Below are 18,423 nucleotides of genomic sequence, written 5' to 3'. Positions count from 1 at the left end.
AGGTGCTACTCAAGCTATAAGTATACTTATAGCTACTTTGCCATTGAAGTGTTAAAAAATTAGCAAAAAAAAAAACAAAAAATATTTGAATTATTTAATTTCTAGATCTTATTCGCTTAATTTAACATTGAAAATATTAATTATTAGAGAGAATGTGGTCAAGTTCGAAGTGCTGTCACATATGGACAGATTTGATACTACGGCGAGAGCAGCAAAGACTTTGAGGCGGCCATACTCTCAAACTATCAATTTTACAAAAAAACGATTTTCTAAGGAATTGTAGGAAATTTTCTCTAGTTTAATTCGTACATATATACTTTTATTGTAGAATGAGCCAGAAAGGAGATATTTTAAAGAAGCTGTTTTTTGACGCCATTTTTTCAATATGGCGGCAACTTGCCGTTCAAATTTGAGGTGGCAAAGTTGATTTTCGTAAAGAGCACCTCGAAATCTATAAGATTACCAATTTTCAGAATTCCCGGAGTACTGTACCGTCAACAGCCTTTTTTTGCACCAAATGACTGGACTATAAGTGCATCTAGGTAATTTTAGATAATTTTAGGCTCAGTAATCTATTTTTTTTATATTTTAGATGAAAATGTAATTAATAGTAAGGACTAATGTAGTCTTTTTTATTTCAAAAACCGGGATTTGAATGGAAATAATTATTGTTGTTTTAAGTGCATTTAGGTAATTTTAGGTAATTCTAGGCTTAGTAATCTATATTTTATATTTACTGTGAAAATGTAATCATTAAACGACTAATGTAGTTTATTTTATTTAAAAAAACAGGATTTGAATGGAAATAATAGTGGTTGTTTTAAGTGCATTTAGGTAATTTGGGGTAATTTTAGGATCAGTAATCTATATTTTATATTTGGTGTGAAAATGTAATAACAATAGTAAAGGACTAATGTAGTCTCTTTATTTCAAAATCATATATATATATATATATATATATATATATATATATATATATTTACTGCCTTGTGTGGGCAGGATCGCGAGTTCGAACTCCCGCTTTGGATCATGCAGAAGTAATGTCAATTTTCGAATAGAGTTGGAGTTTAACTCAGCTATATATATATATATATATATATATATATTATATATATATATATATATATATATATTAGGGTAGTCCTTAATATGAACATTTTCGAATTTCTTTGCTCCCAAGGGATCAAATGCTTCAAAATTAATAAAAAAAAGTTCCTAATAATAATAACATTTAGATAATGCGCAATTCAATCAAAGCTTCGTATGAAAATAGCATGGAAAATTTTTGAAAATTTTAAGAATGTTTTTTAGGTATAACTTAGCGATAAATGAATTAAAAGTGACAATTCGTGTCATCTTTTATTGAAAATTCGACGCTTTACAAAACAGGTTTTTTTATAATTTGTTTTGTAGAGCGTCGAACTTTATATAAAACATATTTATTTGATCGCTAAGTTATATCTAAAGCACATTTTTAAAATTTTTGAAAATTTTTCCATGCTATTTCCATACAAAAATTTGATTGAATTGCGCACTATCTAAAAGACAATATTAAGAGCTAGAGCTATTTGGAAGATTTTTTTTATTAATTTGGAAGTATTTGAGCCCTTAGGAGCAAATAAATTCGAAAATGTCGATATTAAGGACCACCCTAATATTCATATATGTTATATACATATAACAAATTTACTCAATATAAACTTTCAATTAAATTTATAAAACAATATTTACTATAACATTATATACTTAAATCTTAAATATATTTTAAATGTATATAGTGTTTTATTTTGTTATTATAAATCGATATCACAATTTTACACAAATTTAATATTGTTTTCAGAATCACTGATATTACATTTTTTATAAACTGTAATATTTGTGAACAAATAATTGTCATTGTGAAATTGTTTCTAACTACTAAATTATATTTTTAGGCATTTACCAAGAACCTTCAATTGCAAGCAATGTGCTCTATCATTTTTCCTCAGAATTGTCTAGTAAGGAATGGGTATGTGAAAATTGCGGAAAATCTTACAGCACTCGTGGAAACTTAGCTAGACATATCAAATTTGAGTGTGGAAAAATGCCAGAGTTTCAATGTAAACTCTGCAACAAGCAAATGCATCAAAAAGGAAATATCATACATCACCTAAAAAGTAAACATAAACTTAACGATTTGGAAGAATTATCTCACTATTACACAAGGAATAGAATTAATGAAGTAATGAAGAAATCATAAATGAATTAACTGGATGTAATTCAAAATATTTTGAATGCAACTTGGTAAAGTTGATGAATTGATGATATGTTATGAAATAACTGAAAACTAATTAGTTGGTTGTGAATAAAGATATTTTAAATCTATGCAATATGATGTATTGATAATTAAAAACTGGATGAAATTGATGACCTTTTTTTACACTTTGTTTAAAATAGCTGCCATTTTTTTCCTTCTTGTTTTATTTCTTTCATTTTGATAGGGGGACTGGATTCAAACTTCTTCTTCAACGTAGTTTCTTCTTTTTTTTGTTTCAGGCGATGCGCAACGGATTTATCTGTGGCACCGCAAAAGAGATCGATTTTGCAAGGCCGACTTTGGCGCCTCCTGGTTAAAAAATAAAGGCAAAAAAAAAGAAGAAAATTTCGTAATATTCTATGATTACGATTTTGTTTTAAAAAAACGGATGTCTCTATGATAAATACATTTCGAGAAAAACAAAAACAAATACCTTGCATTTTTTGTAAAAAAAAAACGAACAACCCCCTTAAATCTGTTACTGCGCCTTTGCTTTGGGAAGGAAGCGGTCGCTTTCTAATCTCACAGGCTGTTTTACGACCTTTTAGGTATACGAGTCAAAATGATGCCATTGTGTATTTTCCAGAAAATACAAAAATATTACTTTAAAGAACAATGAAATTGTTTTCGTGTGAATAGCTCAAATGTATAATTTATTGAATAGTAAGGGGTCACGACAATCTTCGGCCGTGAATAAAATACCTAAAAAACATTTTTTTAATTTTTCCATGCTATTTCCATACAAAAGTTTGATTGAATTGCGCACTATCTAATCTCTACGGTTATTCAGATGCTACATAAAAAATTTAAGACAAAAGTAATATACACATCAAGCCTGACATTTATAAATAATTGATGGTTAAAATTCATTATAATTTCATACTTTTGTCAATTTAAGTTACAAAATAAAATTACAAAAATAAATTTGTACAAAAATACACATTAGTGTACTATTACTTTAACTAAGACACGGTTATTTTGTCAGAGCCAATTATGGCTCTTACAAATTTCTCATATTTTTTTTCATAATTATTTTTTATAAATAAACTGTTTTAGTACGCCTAATTACTTTATTTGATTTGAAATACTTACTTTACCTAATTATTTATACCGTAAAACATGTCAAATAAAATCTATCACCTTTACATATTTAAAAAAAAAAGTATATGAGAAATTTTCATTGTATGACTGCCATTATATCAGTTATATAATATGATACATGGCGCAAACTAGTCCCGAGTTCGATTCCAATTTCAACCAGCTCGATATCGAGCTGTATTCTACCAAATTTCTACTTGATGTTATATATCTTAAATATTATCGCAAGTGAAAATCGTTCTTTGTGGGCATTGCTGCAACACATACACGTCATCACTATTAGATATACATATGCAATATATATAAAAGACATATAAAAAAAGAGTATTTGACCGTTGGGTTACCTGCTATTGGTCTTACATATAATCTTAAGTGAAAATCGTACTTTGTGGGCATTGCTGCAACACATAACGTCAACACTGTTAGGTATAAGTTTTAATATTTATAGTCGATACTTAAAAAAGAAGAGTGTTCGACCGTTGGTTGCCCTATTGATCAAAATACTAAGTTGGAATGTACGATACCAAACTTATCTTTTAAAACACGTAGTTTTGATTGCTATTAAAAAGTTATGATACATTTCCTATGTATAAAAACTTTTTGATTTTATTGCAATGAAATATGAAAATGATTTATAATTTCAGATAGAAGATATTTCTTTATATTTTGTACTACTATTATTGAAGTACTTATTGAAAATTATTAATGAAAAAAATCTTGCTATATTTGAACAAATACACATTACTAGGCAAGTTTTTCTTATTAAATTTAATTTATATATTTTGCAAAGAAACATTTTAAAAATTCAAAAACATGACAAAACATTGTTATACCTTGAATTTGTTTAAGATATCATCGAAGGGTCAAACCAGAGTTTACTGGTAACAAATTTGGTTGAATTTCTGTGTTTTAATAATATTACATCTTTTTAACTTCCCGTAGGGCAAGTTATAGTAATCGCAAAATGTTTAATAGTAAAAAAATCGAAAATGAAATTTTTTATATATCTTTACGTTTCAAAGGTTTCTGAACATTTTGGCATACCTTAGAAAAAATGGATGTATGTGTGTGTGTGTGTGTGTATGTGTGTGTATGTATGTGCGAATACAAATTTTCGTCGACAATTTCGAGAACACGAATCAACCGATTTGAATAATTTAAAAAATATTCGATTTATATTGATAAGGAGACGTGCTGATTAGTTTTTGGCAAAGGTAGGTCTAGCCGTTCCGAAGATACGGGGCAAAAAGTGCCGAAACGGTAACTCAGTTTTTAAGAGAACGGAATAATTCAATTTGAAATAATTTGAATATTTTGAATAATTCAAAAAACATTTTATTTGTATTGACTAAATGAAGAACTATTCAAAATTTTGGAAAGGCAGGTCCAACGACTTAGGAGATATGGAGGAAAAAGTAAAAAAATGAGCCATTTGGCGGTCAAAACTGATCATTACACATATGCACATCAAATTATCAGATATTTTATAGAGATTAACTATTCAAATTTTGGAAAGGCAGGTCCAACGACTTTGGAGATATGGAGGAAAAAGTAAAAAAATGAGCCATTTGGCGGTCAAAAATGATCATTACACATATGCACATCAAATTATCAGATATTTTATAGAGATTTTAACAATAAGTATAAATTTTGTTTACATTCCCATGGGTTCCGTACCAATGTTTACGCGTTAGACGGCGATGCGGCGCTTACGCGTTTTGATATTTCGTCTTTATGCAGTGAAAGCAGTACGATTGCTTTGAAAAAACCTTCAGAATTTCCAAAATATGTCAAAATGAAGAAAACTTTTTTTGTTTTCAAAAAAAAATTGTTTTCAAAAAAAATTTTTTTTTTTTTAAAGTAAATTTTTTGTCAAATTTATAGTTTCTCTAAAATCTAATATTTTCGTAGTAAATTTTTTTCAAAAATGTTAATTGTTTTTAAACAAATGATAATTTTTGGTACGGGAAGTTCCAGCAATTTGCCTTAAGGCACGATGCCTTAATTGCCTTAAGGCAGAATTCCACTTACAGCTAGTTTTTGTTATATATTATAAATTCAGAATGAAGCCAAGTCTAATGTTACTATATTTTAAATAAATATTCCATTATTTTATAATTCTTAAATGTACCTTCATTAATTTTTTATCTTCTATTCTAAGGTAATTCAAAATAAACTTATGAGCCGTTATATATGTTAAATTATGGTTCCTCTTTTATATGCGAGTGCCTTATGAAAAAGAGATGGCTATACTTTCCGAAAAACTACCCTTTGTATGTCTCTTTCTACCATCCCCAAAACAGGTATAGTTGAGACCCTTATAAGCCTCTATGTCAAAATCAAAAAATACCCTCGTAGTTTTTTTTTTAAGTTTTAGTTTAGTTAAAGTTGAGATGGAGTTTGATGTTATACAGTTATAACTGAGTCAAATATAAGGAAAAATATTTTGTAGTCTTGTGTGATTAGAATGTGAATATGTAATATAAATTGATATTTTTAAAGTGTTTATGATATATTTTAGTACAGTACAGTTTCAATACTGTTTAAGATAGTTTTATGAAAAAGTGTCAAAACATTATTAACTAATAATAAGTACCTACATTATGCTTTTATAAGGCTAAAAGTTTAAATTTAATAAATAATATAAAATATTCAATAATAAATATAAATTATGTTATTGAGTGAAATAATTGTTTGTGTTGTCAATCGATAAAAGTGAAATTCTTGATATTTGTTAGGTTTGTTAGATTATTTTATTATTTTCTATGGAATTTATAATATAATCACGTGAGCAGTTTTCTATGCATTATATTATGTATATATATATATATATATATATATATATATATATATATATATATGTATATTTCTAATTTATTTATTATATTGTATGATTCTGAATTTGATGTTGACATATGTATTAACAAAGTTTAGTAATCGGGCATAACATCAATAAAAAACATGAATTTCTTTCAAAAATTTATTTTACATTCATACGTTTCGGCTATAATTTTAGCATTCATTCAGTAGAAACTAAAAATAAAATTAAAAGCTAAAACAATTGAGTTGGAGTCAAAATAAAAAAATATATAAAGAGTAAAAAGTACTTACGTAATATATATTAAAATCCATTAGTTTGTGTTGTAATCTTAACCTTCATTAAGTAGAACTAAAAAATAAAATGAGTAAATATGATATTTTAAACATAATTTGAATTTCGATGACATATTTCTCTTAATTAGTGTAGCCAAAACGTCAGGAATTTAAAATAAATTCAGAAAAAAAAATCATAGATCTTTTATAGATTGCATATGTATCTTTAGACTTTTTAGCCCATATATTAATTATTATCAAAATATTCGACATTTATATTTCTAGATTTTTTGAAGCTTACTCGAAAAGCTTGATTTTTTACTCCTTCGGACGTTTATATACCTGTAATTTTTATATGTTAAGTAATTTTTGCGGACGTGATTGACATAAGATTGTGATTATATATTTTTTTTTAAATAAAATTAAAATTAATTCAATCAAGAATGTCCAAAATAGAGAATATGTATTTTGCAATAGTTGTCAAACAAGTTGCTTAGTTTTTCCAACATAAGGTATTTTCGGTACAAAAATAAAACAAAATTTTCCAAGACACTTTAAAAATAGTGCAAATATTATAAACTTAGTCTTGAAACTAGTGGTGCATGGTATCGTGTTTTAAGGCAAATTGCTGGAACTTTTAGTACCAAAAATTAAAATTAAAAAAATCTATTATTTTTAGAACTTTGAAAAAAATAGATATTTGGGATTTTTAAAATATTTGAAAAAACTTTGAAATATTTTAGAAATTTTGTACTTTTTTTTCGAAGCAATCTCTATACGTCAATGAATAATTCAAACTGGTTGATTCGTGTTCTCGAAATCGTCGAGGAAAAATTGTATCCGCAAATACATACACACACACACGCACATACACACTGACACACATACATCCATTTTTTCTAACGTATTCCAAAATGTTCAAAAACCATTGAAACGTAAAGAAAAATAAAAATTTTCATTTTCGATTTTTTGGCGATTACTATAACTTGTCTTACGGTAAGTTAATAAAACATTGAATCATCATTTACGAACATTCTCGTCCGATTAGTATTGGTATAGTATTTATCAATATTTTTAGATGACCATTTTGAAGTTTTATTAAGTACATACAATAGTTAGAACTTCAATATAGAGTTTTAAAAATATATTGTTCATGGTTTGTATAAAATTACTTAACAAAAACTGATTATTATCATTACAGGTATCTACAAGTCTCTGTTTACTAGTCAACCGATAAATCCACAGCAATTCTTCATACAATCTCAGCAAAAACTTTACAGTTGCTTTTCTTGCAGAAGAAGTTATGTCTATGAGCAAGGTCTGAGACAACACCAGAAATATCAATGTGGAAAGGAACCTCAATTTAAATGTACTAATTGTCCATATAGGGCCTATTTACGAGGAAATATGACCAAACATTGTAAACGAAAACATGGGATAGATTATTTAGCTTGAACAAATCGTTATGATACATAGATGCATGTAAGAATAATAATATTAATTATATGGAATAGAAATTTATTTATTTAATTTTTTAATAAAAAAAATAAAAAAAAAAGAAATGTTTTTTTAAAATATAATTTATTGTCGACCTTTCGGCACAATGTATGTTCCATCTCTAGGATATATTCCAAGAACGTTGTTTTAGTTAGAAGATAAATAAAAAAAAACTTATTTATACAATGGTTTAAATGCTCATATAAATAAATATATACATACATATATATATATATATATATATATATAATTTTTATAAAAGTGAAATAAATTAGTTTAGGCTGAATTCTCGAATTTCATGCCGGGGCAAAAACAATTAGATAGTATCTCTTGTCGCAAATAAATATATTACTCTTTCAATTGTATATTATATTTTATTTTATATACTTAATTTTTTATACCCTATTATTCGAGGTTTAAAATATTATTATTGATATTTTATCATATTGATCTTATTATTAGTAAAATAATTGATCTTATTATCAATCAAATAATTGTAAGATTTTTTTTTGTTATTAGGGTTATATTTATAATTTTTTTCTCTAAATGTTGGGACTTTTAACGAAATCTATAGAATCTAAATAAGATACTCGTATTGTGTAAAATTTTATATTTTTTTATAGATATAACAAATTGTTAAAATCTTGTACATATACACACACATACACCCATAAATATATTATATATAAATATTTGTATAGGGCAGAGCGGGGTAAAAAGGTCCACTACAGGTATCTCAAAAACAAGTAAAGCTAGGATTTTTTTACAAATAATATTTGAAAGTAGAGGGAAAAAGATGTATGACCAGGTATCACCTTGATTCTATCGAGAGATAAATGGCATTGTTTGAAAATCCATAATAAAAGTATTTTCTTCCATCGTTAATTGTTTTGGCTTGTGAGCACTGTTGTTTAGTTTACGATATTTTAATATATTTTCTAAGTATACGTTATGTAATTGTTACACTCAACCATTTTTTTACATAACTTATATAAAAGTTCACATCTTGGTGGGGTAAAAAGGAGCAACTGAACTTTACCCTGGCAAAGGTGTCAACAAATGAAAAATAGTAAATTAAGTTATAAAAAGCAATTTTTCAAAAAAAAAATCAAATTAATGTTTATTCCAACTTCGCTGATAAATATTTTTGACAAAACACCAGATCGAGGTTATATACAGGGTTATCTCTAAATATTTATGTAGCCATTAAATATATTTTTTGCACTGTTTGAATAATAAAGCTATTATTTTGTAAAATTAAACTATATTGGATCTTGATTTCCCATTTTGCTCCACTTATGGGGTAAAAAGGATCAGATAATAAATTTTCGGCAAAAAACACATTTTGTCAATAATTACGCTGTGGATTCTACTTAATATAGTCAGATAGTTGTTTGCTTGATATGTGTTGTTTGTTGTAATTAAATTGGTTTGGTTTTCACAATATAATTGCTCAAAGTCAAATTGGACCTTTGAGTCTCGCCCTATCCTAAATAATCTTAATTTGTTGACATATGTATGAATTTTATTCTAGTCAACAACATTTAATAAAAATCATTTTTATATAAGTATATTAGGTTTTGCCTGGACTTCCAGTTACGAATATTGATTTTATTACTTTAATAATAATTCTATTAATTTCATTTTGCTGATTTTCCCATTATATGACAAACAACTTACATTTAATAAAAGTAAGCCATTTTTTCACACCTGTTCAAGTATCTTTACTAAGCAATTGTACCTCTGAAACATGAAACAAAATAAAATTTATTTATTCAAATAAATAGAGTTTATTAATTATTTCTTTTTAATCTTATATAAAACTGTATCAAGTAATTTTCATTAACATAAAACTGATCTTTATTTCAGAATTGCATTTTGCACCATATGATGAGCATCTTAACTACACATATGGGAGGAAATATGCTTACAAAAATACTGGAAATGGAGTTTTCAAATGCACCGTTTGTTCGAAGACATATGCTTATGAAAGAAATCTAAAAACTCATTTAAAATATCAATGTAATAAAAATCCACAATTCAAATGCACGTTGTGTCCTAAAGAATGCTTTTATAAGGCTAATATGATTCGTCATTATAAAGGAACCATCCGGATTGTGAACAGTACTGAACAATTAATTTTTAAACATATCAATTATTTTTAGGCACAATAATTTTCTCATATACGACTTTAGTAAAATATGTAATTCTTGATGAAAAAGTTGTTTGATGAATATTATTCTTATTTTTATGGTTGAGAATAAAGACTTAGATTTAATGATAATTATAGATAATATAATCAAGTATGCATTTATTAATTTATTTATTTCATTCACTTCAATTTATCTATTCATTGTAAAATTTTATAATCTATATTTACATATTCATATGTAAAATAACGGATACTATCATAATAAAATAAATACATATTTGTTGAAAATTTATTTATACAGAGTGCTCCAGAACTTTTTGTCAAGCCGAAAAATTGAACTTAACTGTTCTAAAAAAAAGAGTGCGCGTAAGGTTCACACGCGATTGAAGTAAAACCTTTTTGCTATTGTAGTAGATGGCAATTAAGTGAAAAATAAATACATCATATAACAATTTTGAATAATGTTTATATGGTTTTAGACACTCGTGATTTATATAATAATAAATTATATATTATATATTTATAATATTTAAAAACAACAATGTAATTAAAGTCATATTTCAAATATGACATGATCGGTTTGTCACTGTAATTAGAATTTAGGAGTTGAACCTTCATTAGAGAAATTAAGTAATTGCTGATTAATAAATTCTATAATAATTGTTTACTTTATTTAGCATTTCAGAAATTTAGCAATCAGAAATACATAATAGAAACTACGAATAAGATAGAAATTATTTCAATAAACTTACGTTTCTTTTTTTTTAACTCGTTTTATTTAGCAAACAGAAATACATTATAGAAACTACGAATAATATAGAAATTATTTCAATAAACTTAACATTTTTACACTGCACAATGTTTATTTGTTTATTATTTTCATTATAATATTAACGAGCGACGGGGTAAAAATCTTCTGATTCATGCATTTTTTATTAAATCAAGATTGTACTACGATGTAATCTTAAACTTGATCTGACATTCCGATCTCCGTGTGATTGTACGCCGGTACGCTTAAACGAAAGATTTATTAACTTTATGACACGTAACAACTAATCTACAATCGACGCACGACAACTCATCACAATCGAACGACCCGTATAGAAATGATTTCTTCGAAAGCGAGTAACAAATAGTTCGGGCATGACTAAACTTCCGTTGCATTTTCACAGATTTACTCCCTAGCCGCGCGCAATGAAGTTTTACTTCAATAATTCACGTTGTTTGGAAATTATAAGTTTATATAAATTATAAGTGCATCATACGGCTTTGGTGAAATTATGACCTGTTTTCGGTCATTTTGATTATTTTGATTAATTTTGTACATTCATACTTTGGAACTGTAAACGTGTATAACATTTCTAGAATCACTTTAAAAAAATTAACCACAATAACCGAAAACTAGTCATAATTTTACCAAAGCTCTAGGTAGCATTTAAAAGCTCTTAATTGCCAAACAACGTGAGATAAATTTTTTCCTTAATTTTTTGGGCGGTTAAGGTCAATTTTACACCCTTTTGGCCTTACATTCTGGGACACCCTGTATAGTTTAGTACATAGAGAATATCATTTGTATTATATAGGTAACTGTGATATTTTTGCAATTATTTTCAAATCATTTGTTCGAGTAATATGTATGTATTTTTAATTGATGCAAATTAAGTGATTTTTATTACTTAGTTTGAATAATGATGAAATTCGATAATTATTGTATTGTTTGAATAATTGTATCATTTAATGTATGAGTTGGTATTATTTCTTATAAGAATTATTAGTCATCATTTACCCATGTAGTTGTACCTTGTATAATTATTATACTCTTGTTACAAACGAAATAAATAATAGTTTCAATTGATGGTTGGATATCATCATCGAGCTGTGGTTTCTTCAGCAAAGTTTCTTGAATAGCCCCAATGTACCAGAATTGCAATTTTACCCTATCGGTGCATGTATAAATATTCATTTATGTTGAATCAATATTTTTTGAGCCAATTTGTCATGGTTAATAATAATTTATTGCTGCAACCCAAAGGCTCAATAGTACTTTTGCATGATTATTTCAAAGGTGCTTTATGTATATATGTGCTTCAAATTATAAAATAAATTAGATTGAATTATACCGTAATTATATACATTAAGAAATAATATGTATTTTGTATATTACTAATATACATATAATGTTATACATCATCAAATTATTTTTTTGACTACCTGTCATGGAATGAACAGTTGGGTTGAACAACTACTTTATTGAAAAGTAATAAATAGTTGTATACGTAAATTGAAAATATAGAGTACTTACAAATTTTACTTAATATATTAATTTGTTCGTTTTTTTTTTCAGGATCATCATTTTCCCAAAGCCGGTATCAAGTATGGATTCCCGATCCACCTTCTACTGAGAAATTTCCATGCCCACATTGTCCAAAATCTTACAGATATAAAGGAAGTTTATTGAACCATATGAAATTTGAATGTGGAAAAGAACCAGCTTTCCAATGTCATCTCTGTGACAAAAAAATGCATCAAAAAGGAAATCTGGTGCAACATGTGAAAAGCGTACATAAAATTATTCATTATGAATATTTGTCGCAATGCTTTTCTGAGAATGTTTCACCCAAGCCAAAAATTTAAATGTAATGTCTGGTGAAAATTATAAAATTTACTTGTTTATGAATGAATATGAAAATGCATAATGTGGATATTTTAAAGATGTGCAATAATATATACATATACAGCTGCAATTGGATAGTTTCGAAAATTTAATAAAAAATGCAATAAATTAATATTTATTTATATTAATACTTTACATTAATATTTTGTAAATGCGTATATATATAGCAAAATATTTTAGAATTTAATAATGGGTAATATTATGAATTATATTTTTAAAAATGTATATTTACATTTGTTTTTTTTAGATAATTTAAGAAATGGAGTCCGATATTTTAATTGCAACTTTATTTTATGAAAAATATACTATGTAAGAGATTTAGATATGCTTTAAGTTTTTATGATATAAAATCATACTCAATATAATACTGTTGCATTTACAATTATGCTATGAATTTAGAACAAAAGTATTATTATTCAAGAAGCTACAAAAAATATTTAAATTGAAGGAATTCATATAAAAAATTGTTATATATGCTAATATATTACCATTTTTTCATATGAATTCATTCAATTAATTTTTTTTTTATAAATAGTATACCACAAAATTTTTGAAATATTGATCTAAATTTGAATGCTAAAAAATTAGCTTTACCTAAAAACGATGCCTTAAAAATAAGTTTGAAATTTAAATTAGGTATGATTTAGCTGTTAAAAATCCATAATTTTTATTTTAGTTATATATTCATGACTAAATGATTTTATGTTTTAATATATATTTATTATCATAATAAGTTCTCAACAATACTATATGTGTATGTATGTTTTTGGAAAAAATTATCTTAAAACAAATTCCCAGTAATAATACAAATAAATTACATTAAAATGAAACACATGTTAATAAACACATTTCATGTTTCTATTATATTTTTTTTTAAGTTTATTTTATGTACATGTGTGTATTTTTATCAAAAAAGGTATACATTTTCACGAGATTATCTAATTTTTTAAATATAATGCAATAGAGTTTTTGGAATATTTTATTCTTAACAAATTTGTTTTTGTATAATAATAATAACTTTTATTTATACAGGGTAAAATTATGTAAAAATTTAATTTTTTTAAATATAAAAAAATAGATCAATATGTTTGCAGTTTTTTTAGACTAAGTGGATCCATTTCAAATGCTTAGTATGGTATATATAAATCTATATCTTCTCTGTTACTATTTTTCAGGAATGCCTCAATTTCTAACTGGCGGATTTCAAGGAACTTGGACATCGAAAGGATCAATTTTGGAATCTACCGAAAAATTTATTTGTCCAAATTGTTCAAAAATCTACAGTTACAGAAGAAGTTTGTTGAATCATATCAAATTTGAATGTGGAAAAGATCCTGCTTTTCATTGTCACTTATGCGACAAAAAAATGCATCAGAAAGGAAACTTGATTCAACATTTGAAGAACATTCATAAAATTAGGAATTCAGATGAATTGTCACAACATTTTTCGAAAAAATACTAAGCTAAGATGATAGATTATATTATAAAAAAGAGTGCGCGTAAGGTTCACACGCGATTGAAGTAAAACTTATTTGCTACTGTACAGGATGGTATTTAAGTGAAAATAAATACATCAAATAACAATTTTGAATAATATTTATTAGTAATATGGTAACACTTATGATGCACATATTTATTAGTGTCAACCATTATACACATTTATATAATAATGAGTTGTAAATTATAAATTATATATTTATAATAGCATTAAAAATATGTAAAATAATTAAAAACAATAATACGCATACAACGACAAATCTCTATTCACATACACGACGTCTAATCACAATCGACCCGTATGGAAATGATTTCATCGAGATCGAATGACGAATCATTGGCACTCGACTCGGCCGTAACGCACTTCCGTTGCGTTTGTGCGGATTTATACCCTAATCGCGCCTAAAGAAGTTTTGCTTCAAAAGTTGTACTTCAAAAAACCAATTCAAGCATTTACAAATTTTAGATGTAGTTTTATGATGTTTATCACTAGAACATCATTCATCAACAAACATACGATTAAGGATTTTATTTTATATTATATTATGTTAAGAAATTATATCATATTTATATAATTGTGTCTTTTAAAAAATATAATAATATGAGCAAAATTATTTTTTTTAATTCTTAGTACTTTTGGAATAAAAAAATTATTTGCTGATTTCTCTAACCATGCATTTTTTATTATTTTTATAGGTTTTGGCGCTACCTACCACCTGCCAAAATTTGAAGGTGTTTCAAACCAAATGAAATATTTTCCGCCTCTAACACTAGAACAGTCGAAAATGTATCAATGTTCCAAGTGTAATAAAAGTTATAAATATGATCAGAGTTTAAGAATGCATCAGAGATATCAATGTGGAAAAGAGCCACAATTTAAATGCAATGTTTGCCCTTATAGAACATATTTGAAAGGAAATATGAGTAAACATTGTTTGAGAATGCATGGAATTGAATATGTAATAAATGATAATGTTTCGATGAAATTTTAAAGTATTTATTAACCAAAAATCATAGGAGTAGTCTTGCTGCAAGCAAAGTAATAATATGGAACTAATATAGTTTAATTTTATTTAAATAAAATGCAACAGTTCAAAGCTTTCAATGTAAACCAATTATATTGGTTGCAATGAAGTTTTAATTTTATCGATAAATAGTATTTATTTTAATTTTAAGTCCTAATAATTAATTAAAATCAGAAAAAACGTCCTGATGTCATTGGACAAATATATGTGCAAATCTAAAACATAGACTACTTATATTTTATATATGTTTTCAATAGAAATCTCAGTATATTATACATTGAACGACATTAATAATTTATTGATTATTATCTTATAGTATTATTTATTTTTCACCATATATAGAATAAGTTCGTAGAATTATAAATTCCAATATTAATATAATAATATATTCTATTTTTAATATTAGAAGCTAGGTTATAAAATAATAATAGTGATTATAATTATGTTTATAGTTAAATAATACAAACTTTATACTGAATGTTGGTTTTTATGACTTCTGATTTTATTCTAATATAATCTTCGCTTTTTGTTTTAACCTAACATATTTTGTATGGAATATAGTATTTTTAATCAGGTATATATATATATATATATATATATATATATATATATATATATATATATCTAGCCCTGTATATATATATATATATATATATTTAGATTTTATGTTATATTTGATATGTATACCTATATATAATATATATATATATATTTAGATTTTATGTTATATTTGATATGTATACCTATATAATCTTTTCCTTACACAATTTTACATGAAACTAATAAATTCATAATTTATGCAAATCGATACTGGATAATGAACTCAGTACAATATAATGTAAATCTATAACAATATATTGTATATGTGTATATTTATATTTTACATTTATATCTGCTAACACAGTTTTACATTTCAGATTTCTTCGGAAACGTGCAGGATTTCGAACACATTGGTGTGAAACAAAATGTTTACAAATGCAAGAGATGTCCACTTTTTTATTCCTATAAAAGAAATCTTATGAGACATTTGAAATTTCAATGTGGAAAAACACCGAAATTTGCATGCCCTTTTTGTCCTCATCGAGCCTACTACAAGAGCACCATGAAGAGCCATTGCCAAAGAAGACATCAGCAGAATTACTAGTCAATTAATAATATAAAGTGATAGATGTAATATAAAATTTAATATATTAATATAATGTATACATAAATATATTAACTATTTACAATATTGAGAAAAATGCGTCTGTTCTTGACTCTTTTTAGCCCCACGAAATTGTTGTAAGGGACGTAATATTACGTGGGGGAGAGAGGGGTATAGTATGACATCACGTGTATTAATTTTTTACCTGATTTAAAAAAAATTCAAACATTGTCAAAAAAATGAAAAATTTTACCATTTTATTTCGTAACTAAAAATACACGTGATGTTTGGGGGAAAGGGGGTATCAACACGTATCACCAAGGGAAAGGGTGTTCAAAACTCCTTAAAAAACCGATCACGTGATAAAAGGGTGCTTTCTAACAAAGGGAAGTTTTGATTGATCTGATATTCAAGGGATTAATCTTTTATTAAGATTCTTATATAGTAGTTAAAACTATAACAACAATATATAAAACGTATAGTTTATTGGATTTACTTTTATCTTTTGCAAATTTTCACTGAAGCTACTTTTACTTCATACATCAATAAAATTAATTCGCTAAATCTAAAGGTAAAGCTAATTAATTAGCTAATATTTACACTAAATTTTTAGTTGAATGTTTGGAAAAATATCAAAGATGTATTAACTATGTGAAAATATGAAAGTAATTGAAAGCAGATAGATATTTAAAGTATTGGCTGCAAGAATTAAGCTTTTTGAAATAGTTCATATAAAGCGTGAATTCACTTTCTTATTCTCACATAATTATTAGATCTTTGACTTTTTACTAACTTTCAACTAAAACTTTGATGTCAATATAAATCTGCCATATGTAATTAGTAAGAAAGGCCGGGTACGGTTGTGCCAAGCAACGGTATTGACAGTCGTCATAACAGCTAAACTATACTGTTTTTGACATAGAGTCTAAAAGGGAGAAAGCTAGAGTTATTTGTACGAAGTTTCCATTGATCTATAGACAATATTGCTTTCACAGTGTCAAAAAAAAATTTTGTTCATAGAATATAGGTCATAGATAGATCACTTTTTTGATATTTTAACATAAGTTAAACGGCAACTAAGGCACAACCGTATCTAGTCTCCCCTAAAATAAAAATTTGCACAGTTTTACTTTTTCATATTTTGAAGTAACTAGTTTCTATAATTATTTATTTATTTGTGTAAAAGATTTTAGTGTGTTATTTTAAACTTTTAGAAAGTATGACTTTTTAGAATATTTATACAAGAAAATATTTTATTCGTTAGACTAATAGCAGTCAATGGAATTGCTATTTGGTAAATATAGTCAAGCAGATAAAAAATGTTGGTGTATTATAACAAACTATTTAAATTATTTATTTAAATAAATATAATAAAATTTTATATTAATTTCTAGTCGGACAGATTTTATTTACAATGTAAAACTCACTTAACTTCTATAATAGTTGTTAGAAAAATGTACTTGAATTTGTACATTAAAAAGTTCTAAATTTATAGAGTAAGTTTAATTAAGCTTTTGGCACTATTTTATCTTAAAGAATTTTATTTTTGTATTTTACTCAAATACTGAGTTTTTGAGTAGTAATTTTATTATAGTAATTAAATTATTATTAATTTTATTAATTGTTTAATACTACTAGTCCTTTGTGTTATTTGAATAATACAATAATTGACATTCATATTTATATATATTAAAAATTAAATAAAATTATGAATGTTTGTAGGATTTTTTTTATTATTGTTTATTATTACTTTATATTTAGGCTATATAAAATCATATTTTGCAATTTGACCAAATCCAGATAAACAGGAGATTCTCATATTTAGGAAAAACACGTTTACAGACATTTTATCTGATCTTCTATTATGATCTTGTTTTGTAATAAATTCTATATTTATTTTATTAATACCTCAAACAAATTTGAAAGTGCAAGATAACTAAGATATTA

General features: G+C 25.7%; 1 protein-coding gene across 1 annotated transcript in view; it reads left to right on the top strand.

Moving 5' to 3' along the window:
• The window catches only part of LOC113388291 (zinc finger protein 425-like), a 50,200-nt gene that overhangs the window by 13,445 nt on the left and 18,332 nt on the right, over window positions 1–18,423 (top strand). Inside the window, exons 5-6 of the mRNA XM_026625688.1 lie at window positions 1,935–2,156; window positions 12,481–12,695. Coding sequence (XP_026481473.1) covers window positions 1,935–2,156; window positions 12,481–12,695 — 437 coding nt within the window. The remainder of the gene's footprint in view (window positions 1–1,934; window positions 2,157–12,480; window positions 12,696–18,423) is intronic.

This window comes from Ctenocephalides felis, unplaced genomic scaffold, assembly GCF_003426905.1.
Source record: "Ctenocephalides felis isolate EL2017-DRISC unplaced genomic scaffold, ASM342690v1 CF-g0.4_SCAFFOLD_03572, whole genome shotgun sequence".
In the NCBI taxonomy this organism is placed as follows: domain Eukaryota; kingdom Metazoa; phylum Arthropoda; class Insecta; order Siphonaptera; family Pulicidae; genus Ctenocephalides; species Ctenocephalides felis.
Note: the sequence above shows the minus strand (reverse complement) of the source record. Positions and strands in the feature narration are given on the sequence as shown.